We start from the raw sequence: 19,430 nt of genomic DNA, 5'->3' as shown, positions 1-19,430 counted from the left end.
CCTCCATCTTTTTTTTTTTAACTGTGGTGAAAAACACATAACATAAAACCTACCATCTTAACCATTTTTAAGTGTACAGTGGTGCTAATTATATGCACATTGTTCTGCAAGATCTGTAGAACTTTTTCATCTTGCAAAATTTAATCTCCATTCCTTTTGAACAACTGCTTCCCCACCAGCCCCTGGCAACTGCCATTTCACTTTCTGTTGCTAAGAGTTTGATTACTTTAGATACCTCTTATAAGTGGAACCATGCAATATTATGTTCTTGTGACTGGCTTTATTTCATTTAGCATATGTCCTCAGGGTTCATCCGAGTTGTGGTCTGTGACAGGTTTCCCGTCTTTTTTAAGGCTGAATAATATTCCATTGTAGTATATACCGTATTTTCTCTATCCATTCATCTGCTGATGGACATTTAAGTTGGTTCTGCCTCTTGGCTATTGTGAACACTGCTGCAGTGAACATGAGTGCGCAGATATCTCTTTGGGATCCTGTTTTCAGTTCTTTTGGGTGTGTACCAGAAGTAGGATTGCTGAATCAAATGGTCATTTAATTTTAATTTTGTAAGGAGCCCCTGTCATTTTTAAAATACTTTTTGGAACAACAGCATATTCCAGCTTTCTCTTACTTCCCATGCCAAGGAGCCATGGTTCTTTTTAATGAAGAATAGTATTTAAAAACCAGTATCTGGGCATAAGGCATGCTCATTGGTACTTGAGTAATTTGTCTTAATACTAAGATGTTAGAGTTGATTTTTTTTTTCCTACTAAGACTCCAAATATATGTTAGTTGTGCTTGAAAAGAATGAGAGGAAAGGGAGCATTTTTCCCTTGTTAATATGCTAATGTGTTTCCCTGAGGGTTTATTAAAGGCTCCAGGACAGTGGGTTTCTCACAAGTATCTCATGAAGCATTTGAGTATTGACTAAGGTGGTGTTGGTTTTCATCATAGTGATACCTTCAGCTGAAAATCTGTTCTCAATTTTATAGTTTTCCTGAGTAATTCATGTTTTAGAATGCTTTGGTCACAATAGCAATTCGTAGCTCTATCTGTAAAAGAGCATAGTAACTGCAAATGTTTAATATTCTAAGCACGACTCCTTGAAAAAATATTATGAAACTACCTAGTGCAAGTTTGATACTTTTTCTTTCCATATGAAAAATCACTTGTATTTACTCAGACATAATATGTCTTGAAGTAGGTTAAAGGCTTTAAATGCAGCACTGAATTTGCCGTTACTGCTCTCTTAAACAGGTGCGTGGCGTCCCTTTGCTTCCCCTACTGGATGCAAAGCATTTCTCTTTCCTTCTCACCCCAGTGAGATTCTGCGTGATTGAAATGTTATTTCCATCGATATAGTTTTCAAAAATGCCATTTCTATGAAATTATACTTTATAACCTATGAATTAGATGAATCAGCCCCCAACGATACCTATTTGTCTCACATATATATATATATATATATATATATATATAAACTTTTAATTTACTACTTGTTTTGGATATTGGCTGGAACAGTATAAGAGGAATGGTTCATTTGCATTTCTTTTTTGGAACTTGATAGCATTCCCAGTTCATTTTATGAGGGGTGCCTGGTTGTCCTGTTGTCATCTATTTCTTGAACATGTCCAGTCAAGTGAATTTGCATAGCAGCAACTTTGGTAGTAGACTGGCTGCATTCCAGGATTTCATGGGTAATCCTGTCTTGGCATTTAATGGGCTGATGAAACTACTCAAAAAAACCGGATGTGATGTCTGCAGAAGGTTTGCTATTACCTCCTCTCTGTGAAGATAATGTTCTGGTTAACCCACATCTGTTTCCTGTTGTAGCCCGTATGCTCAGTGTGGTTTGCAATATTTGGAAATGCCTCAGAATGTTAAATCCATACCACAATGTGGTTGAAGCAGCTGAAACCACTGGAGACTCTGGTTCAGATTTGGAGGTAGATTTTAGAAGTGACAGAAGCCTAATTTCAGTTTAATTAAACCACTCTGAGGTAATATGGTGAAACACACCCTCAAGAAGATTTAATTAGTGTTGGCTCAGCTTTTAAAGCATAAGGGTTATCTTCTGGATTGGCCTAAAATGGTGCATTTGTTCTGGGTTCAGAATGTACAAGCAAGCTTTTACCAGGATTTGGGTGGTTATTTTAAACATAAAGGGGCTTAAAACTGTATTTACAAACCTAGTAACCTGTCCAAAACTGTTACTCCTTGGGTATGAGAAATGTAACAGTAATTTTCTTTGAGACAAAGCAACATGTTCTTGTTTCTCTATGTTGCTTCTGCCCAGTAGTAGAGAGAGATTGTGTGGCTGATAAAAGAGAAGCATTTAGGGCAGAAGCCAATTTTCTAAGAAGTGTCAACTCTGCAAAAGTAATGGAAGGAAACACATTTCAGAAAGTAATCAGTCTCGGTATAAAGGGAAATATGTAGTTCTTTAGAAGTAAAGTCTCACAATCAGATTTTGTTTAAGTTTTTGATCCCTTAATTTCTTCAGAGGATTCTCATAAATTGCCTCCTACATCATGTGAACAACAAAAATGATAACAGCATTTATTACTAACAACTATTATTATTCTTCGGATGCCCTTGGACTTTTTCCCTTATCTTTCCTCTCTTCATTTTTTTTTTTTTTAATTATGGAAAATTTCAGACATGTAGTAAAGCAGAGTAAAGATACTCAGGAACTACCTGGCTTCAACCATTATCTGTCAATCTAGAATGCTCTTAAGGGGAGAGCCAAGGAGATGGCAGATAGGGATTCTCTTATTAATATAAATGTGATTTTAATACTTCTATTTTGATATAACCTAAAAGAAATGAAAGAATCAGGCCTTTGTCCTTACTCTTGCAAATCTCAGCTAGAACTTTGAAATGTAAACTTACAAATGTGATAAAAGATGAAAAAAGTAGAGTTTTATTCTTTTCATGAGAAATCATTTTTGAAGTAATTTTAACCCATATTAGAATTAAGTATAGCATAGCTGGGGAGGGAGGAAAGACGAAACGGAAGGCATTTGTTTGTGGCTTTACGGAGCCTGATGAGTCTAGGGCAACCCTGAAGGTGGCAGGTTTGAGGGGGGACAGGGGTCTAATCTAAAACAGGAGTAAATTAATTTTGTTGTGGGCTGTATAGTCACCACCATGAAATTCTAATACTGCGCAGTCCACTAGGGTAGCCAGTAACCACATATGGCTATGGAGCACCTATAATGTGGCTACTCTGAACTGAGATGCTTGAAGTGTGAAATGCATACTAAGAAGACCTAGTAAGAAAAAACATAAAATCTCGCTAATAAATTTTTAAAGAGTGGTTACATGTTGAAATAAAATATTTTGGATATATATGAATAGATTAAATATATTATTAAAATTACCTTTACCTATTTTTTAAAAAACTTTAAAAAAATCTGGCTCCTAGAAAATTTTAAGTTACACACATGACTCACATTTGTAACTTGTATTTCTTTTGGACAGCACTGTTCTAGACCCAACCCTGTTGTAAAAAGCTACTACAACAGTCAAGAATGGGAAGATAGGGAATTAAGGGAAGCAGTGTGGTTACAAACTTACATTTAAAGTATCTTAGCATATCTTAATTACATTGTTTAATTTGAAATAGATGTGATATATCTAGCTTTAGTGTGTACTTTATTTACTCTACTACCCCTCCCCCAAAAAAACCCCACAAAAAAACACTTTTAGTTTTTGCCTTTAAAGTGAGAGAACAAGGAATAGCTAGCTGGAAGGGACTAATACTCTAGTGTGCAAAGCTACAAAATCCTTAGCTGTGGCTTTTAGGGAACTATATTTGAGTTCTTGGACTCTGTGCTATTCTAAAGATCTTCTTAAGACCTTCATTATCATTTGTTGTTGATTTGCCAGATGTTGCTAAAAATTACCTTATCTTTTTAACATGTCCTTTGCTTGTTTTTCTTCTTCCTGAGACCCTTGCTTGCACTTAGAGCAGCATTAACACTGATCCAAGCCCCAGTTTTGTCAGGGGACCAGAGTGAAGATCACCAAAGCATTCCTAACCTACAATCCTTTATGTGCAATTCTGAAATCCAAAAAGCTCTTGAAACCGAAAGTTATTTTTATTAATTCAGTTGGTAGAGAGTCTGGCTTGAGGGACTTCCCTGGCAATCCAGGCAGTGAGTGCGGGTTCCATCCCTGGTGGGGGAGCCCAAGAAAACCAAAACACAAAATGGAAGCAGTATTGTAACAAATTCAATAAAGACTTTAAAAATGGTCCACATCAAAAACAGTTAAAAAAAAAAAAAGGCGTCTGACTTGAAGCAGTGTAAGACTAATTGTAGTCCCTATTTATCCCCGTTTGTGGGAATATGTATATGTCTTGCTGGAAAAATATTATCATGCTTGGCAATGAAGTGCTGCCCTGGACCCAGGTAGAGGTGATACGCCATGTGCATTGTGTTAGCCTTTCGGTATTTCAGAGAAGTCCAAATTCTAAAATAGAGCTAGCCCCAAAGACTTTCAGAAAGAGGATTTTTGGAGCTCTATTATCATCCCATAGAAATTGAAAATATTATTAATTTTATTAACCGTAATTCTATATTTAAGATATTTATCTTAAGCACAATCTGGATGCAGTAATAGAGGTAAATGAGGTCTTCCTGAAATACAGCTTTGTTATGTCACTCTCCTTAAAGTGCTTTCAGAAGTTTCTTGTTTTCTATAGTTTTTCTTACCTGGAATTTCATACCTCCTATAGGGTGCTGTCTCTCTGAGTCCCTTTTGTATTCTTTCTACCTCAAAGCGTCTCTTTCAAAGTCAAACAAGACATCCATGACTGTGTCTTAACGTGTGTTACTTCTTTTATTTTGAAAAATCATTTTCTCTTTTTCTTTGTCCAAATTCTTCTAATTCTTGAAGGTGGATTTGAACTCCTGCTCCTTCCTAAAGTTTTTCCTGATTAGCTGTACGCCAGAGAAGGGTGTATGTTTATGGTTTTAATGTAAATATAGTTTACTTCCTCAACCAGATTGTAATCCCTTAGCTAGAAGAGGCCCTGTTGTAAACTTCTGTTAGCATTCATCATGTTTTTCATGTGATTTGCGTTTAGTAGATATGTTTATTAATGTTGTTTGATTTGGGGTGGGGAGTGGAGTTGAGGGTCTGGTAGAGCAGCAGAAAGTATATTCCAATCAAATTGTCAAACTGCTCCATTTTGTTTACTGTTTTAGTTACTGTGCATCTAAGCAGCATAAGCAAACAATAAGAATGGGGGTTGGAAATGGGAATAAGGCTGCAGCCCTGCAGTTTTCCACTAGTGGCCAGGATACAGAAAAGTCTGTGCTGTTTTTATTCAGCTTAAAACTGTGTGGTGGTTTGGTCTTTTACTTCCACATATCCTTTTGTATTTATGTATTCATTTTTATTTTGAAGCACTATATTTTACTAACTTAATTAAATATAGCCATTTAAGTATAGCTATTTACTTTTAGGGACTAAAGCATTTTACTAAAACAATAAAGGGCAAGAACCAGCATTTACTGAGCATCTATTAATCTGATACTGTGCTATATAAGTAAACATTCTTTTCTTTCTTAAATAATTCAGTAATGGAAGTGCTCTCTCCCTATTTTACATGTGAGAAATTTCCTTAAGGGTATCTAGTGAGTGATAGATCTTATATTTAAAATCCAAATCTGTCTAATTCTGCCAGAGTATTGTTTGCTAATCATAAGAGATTTTTAGAGAGCAGAAGAATGAAGAATAAATGCTAAATAAGAAAATGCTGAGTTGTGTAAACCAGAAGAATCTTTTGGAATTATCTTTTTGTTATTTTTCTCACTGTGGTTTTCAGTTTCATTCTTTGCCCATTATCTAAATTCATAGCTAATCAGCTATCTTTGTTTAAGTTGTTAATTTCTCAAAATGAACAAACAAGAATGTTGCAGGACACATAACTGAAAGAGGAGAGTTGGTTGATCCTGTAATATTTTTGAAGTAGAAATTTAGATTTTATTTTTAAAAAGTTCAGTATTAGTAACTAGTGTATGCTTTTAGATCAGCAAATAAATTTTAATAGGAAGGCCAATATTGGAGCATAGTAATCAGCAAAATTAGTATTTATTAAACGTAAGATAATAATTGATTTAAGATAATACTGAAACAAGGAATAAGGTAAAAGCAGACACGTTTTACTATACCATACACTTGTAAGAAAGTATTATTTTAGAGGTCTGTAATACAGAATGTTTAGCACTCTGTGTTAGATGCTCTCTGATAGGATGATGAACTCCTCCGCCTAATGGAGAAGATAGGTTTCCCGTTAAGTATATGACATTTTAGATGAGGTAGCAGTACATTTTCTGGTAGATGCAGTGGGAAATATTGCAGTAGAAACTGATGAGGCTTTAGACTAGAACTTTACATATTTGTAATTTTTCTGCATAAGGTCATATTAAAGCCGTAAGACTTGATGGGCCTGTTGAAAGGTGTTTTATAGACAGAACAACTCAGGAAATCTTGGAACATATCCAGCCAGGTTTGAAGAAGGAAAGAGGAACCAGGGAGATGAAGAGATAGAAAGCAGATTGTGCAGAAGAGCAGAGAAGAACAGAAAAGTAGTCACTGATCGTTTTCAGTAGTCATTTGAGCCGAGTCTCGGATTGTCAGCCAGTTGTAGGGAGGTGAGGGAATGAATGGTAAGAGGTGGAGGCAGCAGCTACAGATCATTCAGAGAACATGGCAGCAAAAACAGAATCATTCAGCTTTTAAACTGTGTCTCTCTAAAATGGTGGAAACTGTGTTAAAGGCAGAAAAGAAGGACCTTATGGAGAGGGAGAAATTGGAGATCCTGGGAAGGAAGGACATAGTATTGGGAGGAAATTCTTGCAGGGAGGGTAGAGGAAGATACCAGAGTCAAGAGAGAATCTCCATATTAGGGTGGAGGCAAAAGGACAGAGTTTTAAAATAAGCTTCTCCCACCTAAAAATAATGACTATTCTAAATTATGTCTAATACAGGAAAAATTTTCACCCTGATCAGAGTTTCCAGGCAGTAATAAAATGGGGCCAGAAATTCTTTCTTGGAGCTCTGCTTTTAGGAGGGATCAGGAAAGTATCCATTCTCTAAAAGTAGGCAGTAGTATGCATTTTCACATGGATTTAAAATTTGGGCAAGAATACCTTTCATTCATTCACATGGCTAAGCTAGGATCTGAGGATAAGAACTGTTATATAAATTTTAATTTCCATTTTTACTAAGGTTTCATGACTGTCGTAGGTCTTAGGAAACCTGTCTCCTTTTAAAGTTTTTTTTTTTTAAATAAATTTATTTATTTTTGGCTGTGTTGGGGGTCTTCGTTGCTGCACGCGGGCTTTCTCTAGTTGTGGCGAGCGGGGGCTACGCTGCGTTGCGGTGCATGAGCTTCTTATTGCGGTGGCTTCTCTTCTTGCAGAGCACGGGCTCTAGGCACACGGGCTCAGTAGTTGTGGCTTGCGGTCTCTAGAGCGCAGGCTCAGTAGTTGTGGCGCACAGGCTTAGTTGCTCCGCGGCATGTGGGATCTTCCCGGACCAGGGCTCGAACCCATGTCCCCTGCATTGGCAGGCGGATTCTTAGCCACTGCGCCACCAGGGAAGTCCCTCCTTTTAAAAATTATTTAACAAATATTTATTGAGTTCTCTGCCAGGCTCTTTAATAGTAGCTGTGAAAGACATAAATAGATGAAATTAGGTTCCTGCTATTCTAGAGATTATATCCTAGTTATATATGAAAACAGATTATCAACCCTTTTTCTCTGCTTAGTCATTTTACTGTTAAACACCAAAGTAATTTTAAGATAAACCGTAGACATCATAAAATATATCCAGGAATGGTCTGTTGCAAGAAAATGTGAATGTAAAAAATCTAAACTCATGTCTCAAGCAGAAATTATTAACTTTAAAAAGTGTGTAATGTTAGGAGTTGGAGTAGTATTTAATTCTTTTTAACTATGTTTTTGACTTTTAAAAAACATTACATTTAAATATAGATTTATTCAGTTGGCTTAATAGAAGTCCTCTTGTATCTAATATGAACAGATAAACATCCAACTAATATAATCTCTCTTCCATCAGATATAAATCAAATATTTATTGATATTTGCAAGTGAAGATACAAGAATATGGCACAATTTTGCTCAATTTTTAAGTATTTTGTTTCCAAGGTTTGGATGTTTGGGGAAGGTCAACAAGTGTTTTAAAATTTTTAGAGAGGAGAGATAAAGATATTTGCTTGTCATTCCATCTAGGCATCACAGTATTGACTTACATGGAATATAATTTATGAATAAAAAATTAATACTTGTATAAGATTATTCCTGATACTTCTTTTTAGGTGGGTGTTTGCATGTACATGTTATTAGTAACAATAACATTTCTGAAGGCTGATTTGCCTGGTACACAGGCCACTTTAAATGATAGAAATGTTCTCAGATGAGGACTTGGAAGTTGGTGCTTTAGAATACTTCCTCTGTCTTTTAGAACAGAAGATTAGTACATGTTTCTGCAACGTCAGAGACAGATAAGACGCCTAGGGAAATTGCTGATGTTTACAATGAAAATGTCAGAATGAATTTAATAATGTTGCTATAGCAGGGGTCCCCAACCCCGGGCCACGGACCAAGAGTGGTCCGTGGTCTGTTAGGAACCGGGTTGCACAGTAGGAGGTGAGCCGAGCGAAGCTCCATCTGTATTTACAGCTGCTCCCCATTGGTCGCATTACTGCCTCAGCTCCGCCTCCTGTCAGATCAGCGGCGGCATTAGATTCTCATAGGAGCGCGAACCCTACTGTGAACTGCACATGTGAGGGCTCTAGGTCGCAAATACAGGTTATCATTAGCAGAGAGGTTTGACTGCACAGAGACCATAATAAATCAGTTGCTTGCAGACTCATATCAAAACCCTGTCAGTGAGTGGCAAGTGAAAACAAGCTCAGGGCTCCCACTGATTCTGCATTATGGTGAGCTGTATAATTATTTCATTATATATTTCATATTATATTACAATATAATAGTAATAGAAATAAAGAGCACAATAAATGTAATGTGCTTGAATCATGCTGAAACCATCCTCCTCCACCCAGTCCGTGGAAAAATTGTCTTCCACGAAACTGGTCCCTGGTGCCAGAAAGGTTGGGGACCGCTGTGCTGTAGGGTAGTTGGAAAGAGCTGATACGTCCTAGCTACTTGAAACTTAGTTGCAGAGAGAGTATCTAGAGTGTTTTTTTTTTTTTTAAAACCAATGAAATAAAAAATACACTAAATAGAAGGAGTTCTAAAAAAGACATCAACTCTATACAAGCTGTGCAACCTTATTTGAATCTTAGTTTCCTTAGATGTCAAACAGGCAAAAGTCTCATGATAAAATAAAATATGTTATAAAACACAATACGTAATAAAATAATATGTGCAAAGGTACACTATAATTTGAAAACAGATGTACAAGCAAACTTAAGGCGATAATATTGTACTTTTAATTTTTACACAGTCATTTAGTAGAGGAGGTGCCTACTAAATCTAATGTTGCCGGGATTTTTAGAAGGAAGGGTAATAAAAGACTGGGCAAGTAGAGGTAAAATACGAGCCCACGTTGAGTCTTCGAAATCCTTCTCATTAAACCAACATGTTGTCACTTTGTGAAAGCATTGTAACAGGAGTAGCTAAGATGACACTTGGATTTTGATGTAGGCATAGTTGGTTTTGTCATTTTTATATACGTTTGAAGAATAAGTACACATCTTTTCCTCTTCCTTCTCTTTAAACTTAAACTTGAAGGTTATGAATACCGATGGGACTGGGAGACGAGTGCTAGTGGAAGACAAAATTCCCCACATATTTGGGTTTACTTTGTTGGGTGACTATGTTTACTGGACCGACTGGCAGAGGCGTAGCATCGAAAGAGTACACAAACGAAGTGCAGAGCGGGAAATCATCATAGACCAGCTCCCTGACCTCATGGGCCTGAAGGCCACAAATGTTCATCGAATCGTTGGTAAGTAATTCCACAGTTCTCTTAGAGATTGAACGAGGAACGAGAAAAGATAGAGACAGTCAGCAGCTTGTAAAGTCAGCAGTGTAAATTGTTGATGTTTTGAGGGGATATACATAAATTCTTTGTGGTACAAGTACGTTTTTCTCAAAGTCTGATACCTTTTACATCATATCCCATGGTGTCTAGTGGCTAAGGAAGACAGTGAACAGCTTTTAGACAATTATCTTCTTTCTCAGGGACTATCATTCCATTTCCTTCCACCTCCCTACTGTCAAACCCTAAATGTAAGAACCAGAGAAATTAAATAAATGTCCCGGGGAAAATACTCCAAATCACTTTCTTCTTTTGGTTCCTGAAACCTCCAAACATATTTTCAGCATATCACCAAGTTCAGTGATATTTGGGGATGACCTAGTGCTGGGCACCATGTAGATGGTCCATGAATAATTTTGGAATCAAGAACTTTCTTTAAAGTTGTTTATCCGGAAACAAATGAGAACTTTAAGTTATCAGATTGCTTGGCAGGAATAACCTTTTAAATGTTGGCTTAGTACTCTGCCTACATAGTTTGAATCGAAGGGCTAAACTTAACACACACACACACACACCCCTTCATGAAAATAATTTCTACTGTATGAATAATGCAGTTTAGTTAAAGTTTACTGTGGGTACAAAGGAAAGTATTTTTGTCATACCTCTATTCCCAGTTGATCAGCACAAGAGTTTTGACCTGCTCCGTTTTCAACCTGGGCCAGTTCAGCACTCCTTAGGCAACCTGGTAGTCCCCACTCCTGGGAGGTCACCATACTGATGCCAACTTAATCGGATACCCAATCAGCATAGAGCATTACCGATCAAAACTCTTGGGCTCAAGCCATCCTGCTTCCGAGTAGCTGGGACTATAGGCCTGCACAACTGTGCCTGGCCTTTTATTCCCTATTAACCCTCACAGTGCACGTCTATGAGATTACAACTGAAACTCTAGATTTGGGAGCAAATATCATCCTTGGTCTTCGTGAAACAAATGCTTAGTCATTTTAAATTGAAAATGTGTTGATTGTATCAATGTGTGTGTCCTTCTGTGCCCTTTTATAATTTTAGGTTCCAACCCCTGCGCTGAGGAGAATGGGGGATGTAGCCATCTCTGCCTCTATAGACCTCAGGGCCTTCGGTGTGCCTGCCCCATTGGCTTTGAACTCATCAGTGACATGAAGACCTGCATTGTCCCAGAGGCTTTCCTTTTGTTTTCACGGAGAGCAGATATCAGGAGAATTTCTTTGGAAACTAACAATAATAACGTGGCCATCCCGCTCACTGGTGTCAAAGAAGCTTCTGCTTTGGATTTTGATGTGACAGACAACCGAATTTACTGGACTGACATATCACTCAAGGTTAGCAAAAGAACTGGAATATTAAAACTGGAGGCTAAAAGGGAGAGCGTCTAGGATTTCTGACTCTTCGTGCTATTATCAACTTTCCTCATTACTTAATAGGCAGAGTTCTACAAAAACACTTAACTTTTTAAAGGAAGTCGAGGGAAAGGCCCATTCAGTATTTTTTATTAAGTATGTTTTAGTGCAAGATACTCTGCTTGAGTGTTCTCAATCTGCAAGACATAATCTTCCTCTGCTTTGTTCTGTTTGAATTTAATGAGTGACGTTTTCTTCAGTTAGAGAGTAAGCAATTGTATGCTTCATATAAATGGCTTATAGAGACTTGACTCTAAATGTATTAAAAAAAATTTGGGGGCACCTGACTGAGGTAGAAAATGGCAATCTTTTTTTCCCCCCCTAGAATAAATATTGAAAAGCACATTGAGTCCATAAGGAGGAGCTCTTAACCGGAAAATCTGGAGAATAAGCTTTCCTTCTTCCAGATTGTTTTGGACTTGTTTTAGATAACTTGTGTAAAATTTTGTCTCATGTGAAAAAATCATGGAATGTTAGAGCCAGAGTTGGATTCTAATGGTGTTCAGTAAAATCTGTTAAATGAGTGAATAAATGCTTTATCTTGGCTTTTATTGTGTGGGCTTGTAAGTTTCCTCATCTTGAAAATAGCGATAATGTCTATCTTGCAGGGCTGTTGTAAGGATTAAATCAGAAAATATATGTACACAAAGTACTTAGGATAGTACTTGCCATGAAGTAGCAGCTGTTATTAATAGCTTGAATTATGACGGTTTTAATTTTTAGGGGATTCAAAGCTACAGTGGTAATGGTATGATAATAGTCACATGCACTTCTATAAGGTATCAATATAAGGTTGTTGAGATCTTCAGTTGACACGGTGACATGGCCTACTCTCAAATACCCTCAGGAAACTGACTACCAGTTAAAAGTCTACAACATTCTGGTCACGTCTCTTTCACTTGATTACTAATAAATTTTACAAGAATAGTCATTCCACTGTTCTACTAGAATAAATTTCTGGTCCTTAAAAATTTCAAAACTTTCTCCCTGAATTGGCAATAAAACTTGAGGTCACAGTTGCATTTATTAGAGGTTGACATCATTTTTTTTCTTTGCTCATAAAATATGTGAATTGTATTGAGAAACTATGCCTCTGGCTCTTCTGGATCCTCCCACCCATCGAAAAACAAACCATACATTCCTTCTGGATGGTGTTTTGTACTTAAGCCCTGTGACTTTTTTGTTAATCTTATTTTTGCAGACCATCAGCAGAGCCTTTATGAATGGCAGTGCACTGGAACATGTGGTAGAATTTGGCTTAGATTATCCAGAAGGCATGGCAGTAGACTGGCTTGGGAAGAACTTGTACTGGGCAGACACAGGAACAAATCGAATTGAGGTATCAAAGTTGGACGGGCAGCACCGACAAGTTTTGGTGTGGAAAGACCTAGATAGTCCCAGAGCTCTTGCATTGGACCCCGCTGAAGGGTAAACAGCTTTTTGTATGCATTCTTTGCAACTGCATTGTTCATGGCCAAGTTATGGATTATATTCTTGATGTCTTAAATAATGCTTATTAGGAATTTGACAAGTCAACCATAGACAGGCTTTATCTTAAAACCATTAGTTGAGATTTCACTGATTTAGAATTAATAATTATTAGCTAAATTTGACTTTTGTCATCATTAACATTGGGTGAAAAAGATTAGTGAGGGCTTCCCTGGTGGCGCAGTGGTTGGGAGTCCGCCTGCCGATGCAGGGGGCGCGGGTTCGTGCCCCGGTCCGGGAAGATCCCACATGCCGCGGAGCGGCTGGGCCCGTGAGCCATGGCTGCTGAGGCTGTGCGTCTGGAGCCTGTGCTCCGCAACGGGAGAGGCCACAACAGTGAGAGGCCCGCGTACCGGAAAAAAAAAAAAAAAAAAAGTGAAATGGATTAATAATTAAATATTAATGATCATACTTATATACTAAGTAGACAGCCTTTTTAAAGGTGTCATCAAGTCTGTATTTGCTTGCACTCTCTCCCAAGTTACACCAGATTCCAAACCTATGAAAGTAAACCCACTGAAATAATGTGTGCTAGGAAATAACTGCATTTTACAAGCTCCATTCTAGAATGTTTGTTAATTCAAAAATGGACAATTAGTTTGATTATTATTATAAACTTGGAGAAACTTTGATATTAAACAGTGAACTTTCTGATAAACTATTTTTTTTTACAACGTGACATGTTTTTCAACGGTAGATGATCCTTCTTACATGATTTAGCAAATTTTAAAAAGCCAGCATCTAAGAAATCTGAAATGTGAAGAATAACTCCATTTTAAAAAGCAGAAGTTAACAGTGTGAACATACAAACATATTTACTATAGCCGTAATGAAAAATAGTTTCCCTGAATCAGTCAGTTCCATGGTTAGCTGGTTAGCCATGTAGTTAAGAAGGTCATACTGAAAGCACCCCCTCTGTGCTGACATGTTGTGATTGGGTTATGGTGATTTTTATTCTAAACATTAGTTACCAGACAGATATTTAGTAGTTGGGACGAAGTACTCTAGTTTATGTGGCTGCTGGCAACTGTGAAATTTCTCCCACAGTTGTTTTCTCTTGGGCTCTCGGGTTGTGCACGTGCCTGTCAGCTGACAAGTACAAATGCAAACAAAGACCGAGACAACTTCAGTTTTCAGAAAACCATGTTCATACATTGCTACCAAATCAACCATCAGCTAACAGGCTGATGAGTGAATGTCTGCCATGGGTATTTGATGAGACCTGGCACGTGGAGAACATTCCTACTCCCAGTATTCAGAGTGTCTTGAAACTAGCACTACTAGTTCAGCTGAAAGGGCATTTGGCTAAGGATTAGCTTCTAGTTCTAGCGCTGCCATATGACTGGCTTGAAGACATCAGACAAATCAGTCACACTTTTAGTGCCTTGGCCTCCTCACGTGTAAAAAACCTATACTGTTGAGCTGCTCTAAGGTTAAGGTGAAGAACTCAAAAGAGTACAACAAAAGCAAAAGAGGGTTCTAAAATTTCACAGGGGTTGTAGTAATAGTGTTCACTGACCAGCTGACACATTAAGGGGTGGTTCGTTGCTCTTACACGTCGCAGTATGTTACCTTGGACCATGTGACCAAATACGTTTTCAAACGTTGCTTTTAAATTTCAGTTAAAGGCTATTAATTTTTACCCTTGATGTACTGCGGCAACTTAGTTTGGGGGAGAGTTGATGACACAAATTGAAAAGAAGTTTAAAAATTCGAATTACTTGTATTCAGAAATACATATATTTTGTTCTGAAGTGAATCAGGTTCTGAGACCAGAGCTTTAATTCTTTGCTAACTTCTTGAATATTAGTTTTATAAATGCAATGCTGCAATAAGGAAATCATTGGTTTGTTTCCAGTTCCTAGGTTTTGGATGGAACAAATTCATTGGAAAGACTAAGGAAAGCTGACTCACTTCCTTTTTAGGATATGAGAAAAAATATTTAGTTGAGGCTGCCAGTATTCTTGAAAAAAATTATAGCTATGATTTTGCTTTACCAATTTCCTTGACTTAATGTATATTTTCTTTAAATTCATTTAGTTACTGTGCATGAATATGATCCTTTCTCCCAAATAGTCAAAAATGAAATGTTAAGTATCCACTGTTTTGAATTTAGATTTATGTATTGGACTGAATGGGGTGGAAAGCCTAAGATAGACAGAGCTGCCATGGATGGAAGTGAACGTACTACATTAGTTCCAAATGTGGGGCGAGCAAATGGCCTAACTATTGATTATGCTAAAAGGAGGCTTTATTGGACAGACCTGGACACCAACTTAATAGAATCTTCAAATATGCTTGGTAAGCTGTACTCCCTTTTGTTCAGACAGATAGTATATAATCCTTTCTGTGCAAAAGTCAGTGGCTGCTGTTTACCATAGGTTAGATACTATTAATAAAACTTCATATGAATGTCTAGGTTTTTCCTCTGTCTCACACTGTATCCTATTTATTAATAGTGGGCTAGGTACTTGGATTCATATCTCTTTAATATGTGGAAATTTCATTACTGTTGGGCTTATAATGGAATTTATAACACCCTGGGCATTCCTGAAGTGACTTTTTGTACCGGTAAAATACAATATATGCATTTTCATCCTTTTTTGGAAGGAAAAATAGTTGAACTGTAGACCTTTATGGAGGGAAAATAAGACCACAATCAAAATAGACCATTTACAGGAGTTTAAAAAAACTCAGTGATTTGTAGCAAGAATATTAGTTTGAGGCATGGGGTCAGACTGCAGGTGGGTTGATTTCAGAGGACCAGTCTGGTTTAAGAATTGCTTTTAAAGGAATTCTTCTGTTTTAAATTGCTTACAAAAGTAATGTTTTATATGTTAACATTTTATTTTATTTTTGCCAACAAGACTTACATTCTCACATATTTCATCTCTCTGCTTCTCCCCTTTCTACTGCCTTTCTGAAAACAGGACTCAACCGTGAGGTTATAGCAGATGACTTGCCTCATCCGTTTGGCTTAACTCAGTACCAAGATTACATCTACTGGACAGACTGGAGCCGACGCAGCATCGAGCGTGCCAACAAAACCAGTGGCCAAAACCGCACCATCATCCAGGGCCATTTGGATTATGTGATGGACATCCTCGTGTTTCACTCCTCTCGGCAGGCAGGGTGGAATGAGTGTGCTTCCAGCAATGGGCACTGCTCCCACCTCTGCTTGGCAGTGCCAGTTGGAGGTTTTGTTTGTGGATGCCCTGCCCACTACTCTCTTAATGCTGACAACAGGACTTGTAGTGGTAAGCTGCATTCCCCCCCGCAAAGCAATCTAGAATTAGAGGAGAAAGCAGGATTTTGAAAACACTGTAGTTCATGTTCTTTCTAGAATAAAAAGTTGTAGAGGTCCAGAGTTGATCATTTGTTTAATAAAAGGGAAGGACTAAATGTGGAAAAATGCAAGTTTTTGTTACTTTCATTTGTTTGGTGCTAACTAGTTGATGTTATGGAAGAATTGATACTATAGAAAAAGTAAGTCTTTTATCCTTGGGGATTAAATATGTATTGAAAAATGTGCATAGCTTCTTTGAGAGACAGCAGACAGCACATATGTGTGCTATACGTATTTATTCATGATAAAGGAAGGGAAGAACAGTACAAACAGTACAACAAAGAGAATCTACAAAATACGATCTCCTTGTCCTTTGAAGTTCATAGAATAGGCTAAAGATGAAGAATTTAAGTGTGTAAGAGGCCAGGCAGAAAATGCTATGAGTAAATTTAGCTCAGTAGGAAACAGTAAATAAATGGGGAAGGAAAACTAAAGAGCACATGCTCTGAACATAGTGAGTGGTCGCCACTTCTAGCTGATGTTACCAGCTCTTCTCAGATTTCACATGCACACAGAGACACACACACATACAGTGCTGAGAACACCAAAACACAGTGTGCCACAAAAGATTGTTGGCTTGGGGAGTCCTGGTTTATGATTCAGGTGTGCGTGAATGCCCACGTCTTGGTGGATAGACAAGAACAAATTGGTAGATATGATAAATAGATCAGAAAAAGTAGATTCGTGGGAGAGAAGTAGGGTAGTTCACTAAGTTAGAAGGTAACAAAATTGCTCTAGGATATTGGATATAGTGAACTATTGAAATTACCTTATTCTGTGCCTGAAAGTATAGGAGGTCACATAGGAAAGGATCTAGTCTGTTCTGACACAAGACTTCAGTTCTGAAAAGGAAAGAACATCAGTTTATAGTTTAATGATTTGGCATCTCTGTCACATGTAAGTTTTGTGTTTTACCAAAGCAAGTCACATACATTTTTTAAGCCTTATTTTTTCTCATTTGTACAATGGGAATAATAATAGTAATTAACTTGTAGGGTTGCTATGAAAATTGAATAAGATATAATAACATGATTTGATTGCTGTGGAGAATGGATTTGAGGAGGAAAATTAAGTGGTTGCAGGGCAGTCAGACTCTTGTTATAATGCAGGTCGACTTAGACGGGGCTGGTGGCCGTCGTGATGGAGAGACGTTGATGGGTTCAAGGTATATTTTGAAACTAGAATGAACAGAACTTGTTAATGAGTTGTATATGAGGAAGAATAAGAGGGAGGAAGCAAGGATGACTCGTAGATTTTTGGTGTGAGCAGTTAAGTAGATAGTAAATGGGGAGGATTCGTTTTCAAAAAGAATTAAAAAATAATTTTAGGTTTGTATCGATTTTCCTATGGGAAATAGAACTATTAGATAGGTAATTGTAGGGACTTCCCTGGTGGTGCAGTGGTTAAGAATCCGCCTGCCAATGCAGGGGACATGGGTTCGAGCCCTGGTCCGGGAAGATCCCACATGCCGTGAAGCAACTAAGCCCGTGAGCCACAACTACTGAGCCTGCGCTCTAGAGCCCGCGTGCCACAACTACTGAGCCTGTGCTCTAGAGCCCGCGTGCCTAAAGCCCGTGCTCTGCAACAAGATAGGCCACCGCAGTGAGAAGCCTGCGCACTGCAATGAACAGTAGCCCTCACTCACTGCAACTAGAGAAAGCCTGTGTGCAGCAACAGAGACCCCACGCAGCCTTAGATAGATAGATAGATAGATAGATAGATAAACAGAGACCCAACACAGCCATAGATAGATAGATCAGTCAATCAACAGAGACCCAATGCAGCCATAGTTAGATCGATAGATAGGAAGATAGAAAGAAAGAAAGGAAGGAAGGAAGGAGGGAGGGAGGGAGGGGAGGGAGGGAGGAAGGAAGAAAGAAAGGAAAGAAAAGAAAGGAAGGAAGGAAGGAAAAGAAAGAAAGAAAGAAATTGTATAGAAGAATGCATAGCTCAGGGAGATGTTAGAGGTATTAATTTTAGAAATGCCAGCATGTATTTAAAATAGGTACTTAGGGAGAAGGTATAGACCTGGGGTCAGCAAACTTTTTCTTTAAGAAGCCAGAGAGTAAATATTTAGGCTTGTGAATCCTATAGTCTCTCTCACATCTGTTCAGCTCTGAACATTTCAGTGTGATAGCAGCCATAGATGTTACATTTTTAAAATGTGGCTCAATTCTGATAAACTTTATTATAAAAACAGGCAGCAGGCCAGATTTACCTTGTGGGCCATAGTTTGCAAACTCTAGTGTGGCGAAAAGAAGGGGTCTGGTAACCTCAGGAACTCTGGTTGAGGAGAGAAAGCTCGCAGTGGACGCAGAAAAGCAGCAGCGAGAAGGGCCAGAGGAGAACCAGGAGAAGATAGTGACACAGAAGACAAGAGAGAAGATTGTTTGAAAATAGAACTGTGTTAATGCTGTTGACAGGTTGAGTAAGGTGAGGCCTAAAATAGTATCCATTGGATATTTGGATGAGGTGGTTATTAGTAACCCTGAAAAAAGTAATTTCAGGGAGGTAATGGTGAAAGATGGGAATAGATCAACAAGTGAATGGAGAAAAGGAAGGGCTGGTAGTGTATGTGTTATGTAGACATCTTTTTTAAGAAGTTTAACTTTGGAAGGAGAAAATGGGGGTAATAAGTGTTGGAGACAGAAGAATAGGGAAAGACCTTTTGAGGTCATTATTGTTTGGGCTGATTTTACCAGTGTGTGCTAGTTGGTGAGTGAAGGTCTTGAGAAATCAGTGCTGAGTGTCCCTAATGTCTGTCTTTGGCTCTTTCTGAGATGATTGGCAGTGTTTCAAGAGGCTTCCTGTTGCGTGTTCTTTTTATGAGTACTATTTAATATTTGTGCACAGATGTATTAGATTCCAAAGCAGATTACAAGAGAAGTTTAACACAAAGTACTTGCCCTCAAAAAGTTTTCTAACATTGTGTAATTTACTCCTAGACCTGTGTTTCAAAAGCTAAATCAGACCATGTTGTTACTCTGCTCAAAACCTCCCATTTCACACAGAGTGAAAACCTAGTTCTTATAATGGCCTACAAGTTCCTGCATGATCTGTACCCCACATTTCGCACACACACACCCCCGCTTTGCTTCTCTAACCTCAGCTTTTACCAT

General features: G+C 38.0%; 1 protein-coding gene across 3 annotated transcripts in view; it reads left to right on the top strand.

Moving 5' to 3' along the window:
- LRP6 (LDL receptor related protein 6) overlaps positions 1-19,430 on the top strand; it is a 172,928-nt gene that overhangs the window by 116,301 nt on the left and 37,197 nt on the right. For all 3 annotated transcript variants that reach the window (XM_067695713.1, XM_067695712.1, XM_067695711.1), the window contains 5 exons: positions 9,792-10,008; positions 11,110-11,399; positions 12,679-12,905; positions 15,082-15,266; positions 15,896-16,222. In XM_067695713.1, coding sequence (XP_067551814.1) covers positions 9,792-10,008; positions 11,110-11,399; positions 12,679-12,905; positions 15,082-15,266; positions 15,896-16,222 — 1,246 coding nt within the window. The remainder of the gene's footprint in view (positions 1-9,791; positions 10,009-11,109; positions 11,400-12,678; positions 12,906-15,081; positions 15,267-15,895; positions 16,223-19,430) is intronic.

Source organism: Pseudorca crassidens, chromosome 11 (assembly GCF_039906515.1).
Source record: "Pseudorca crassidens isolate mPseCra1 chromosome 11, mPseCra1.hap1, whole genome shotgun sequence".
Lineage (NCBI taxonomy): Eukaryota > Metazoa > Chordata > Mammalia > Artiodactyla > Delphinidae > Pseudorca > Pseudorca crassidens.
Note: the sequence above shows the minus strand (reverse complement) of the source record. Positions and strands in the feature narration are given on the sequence as shown.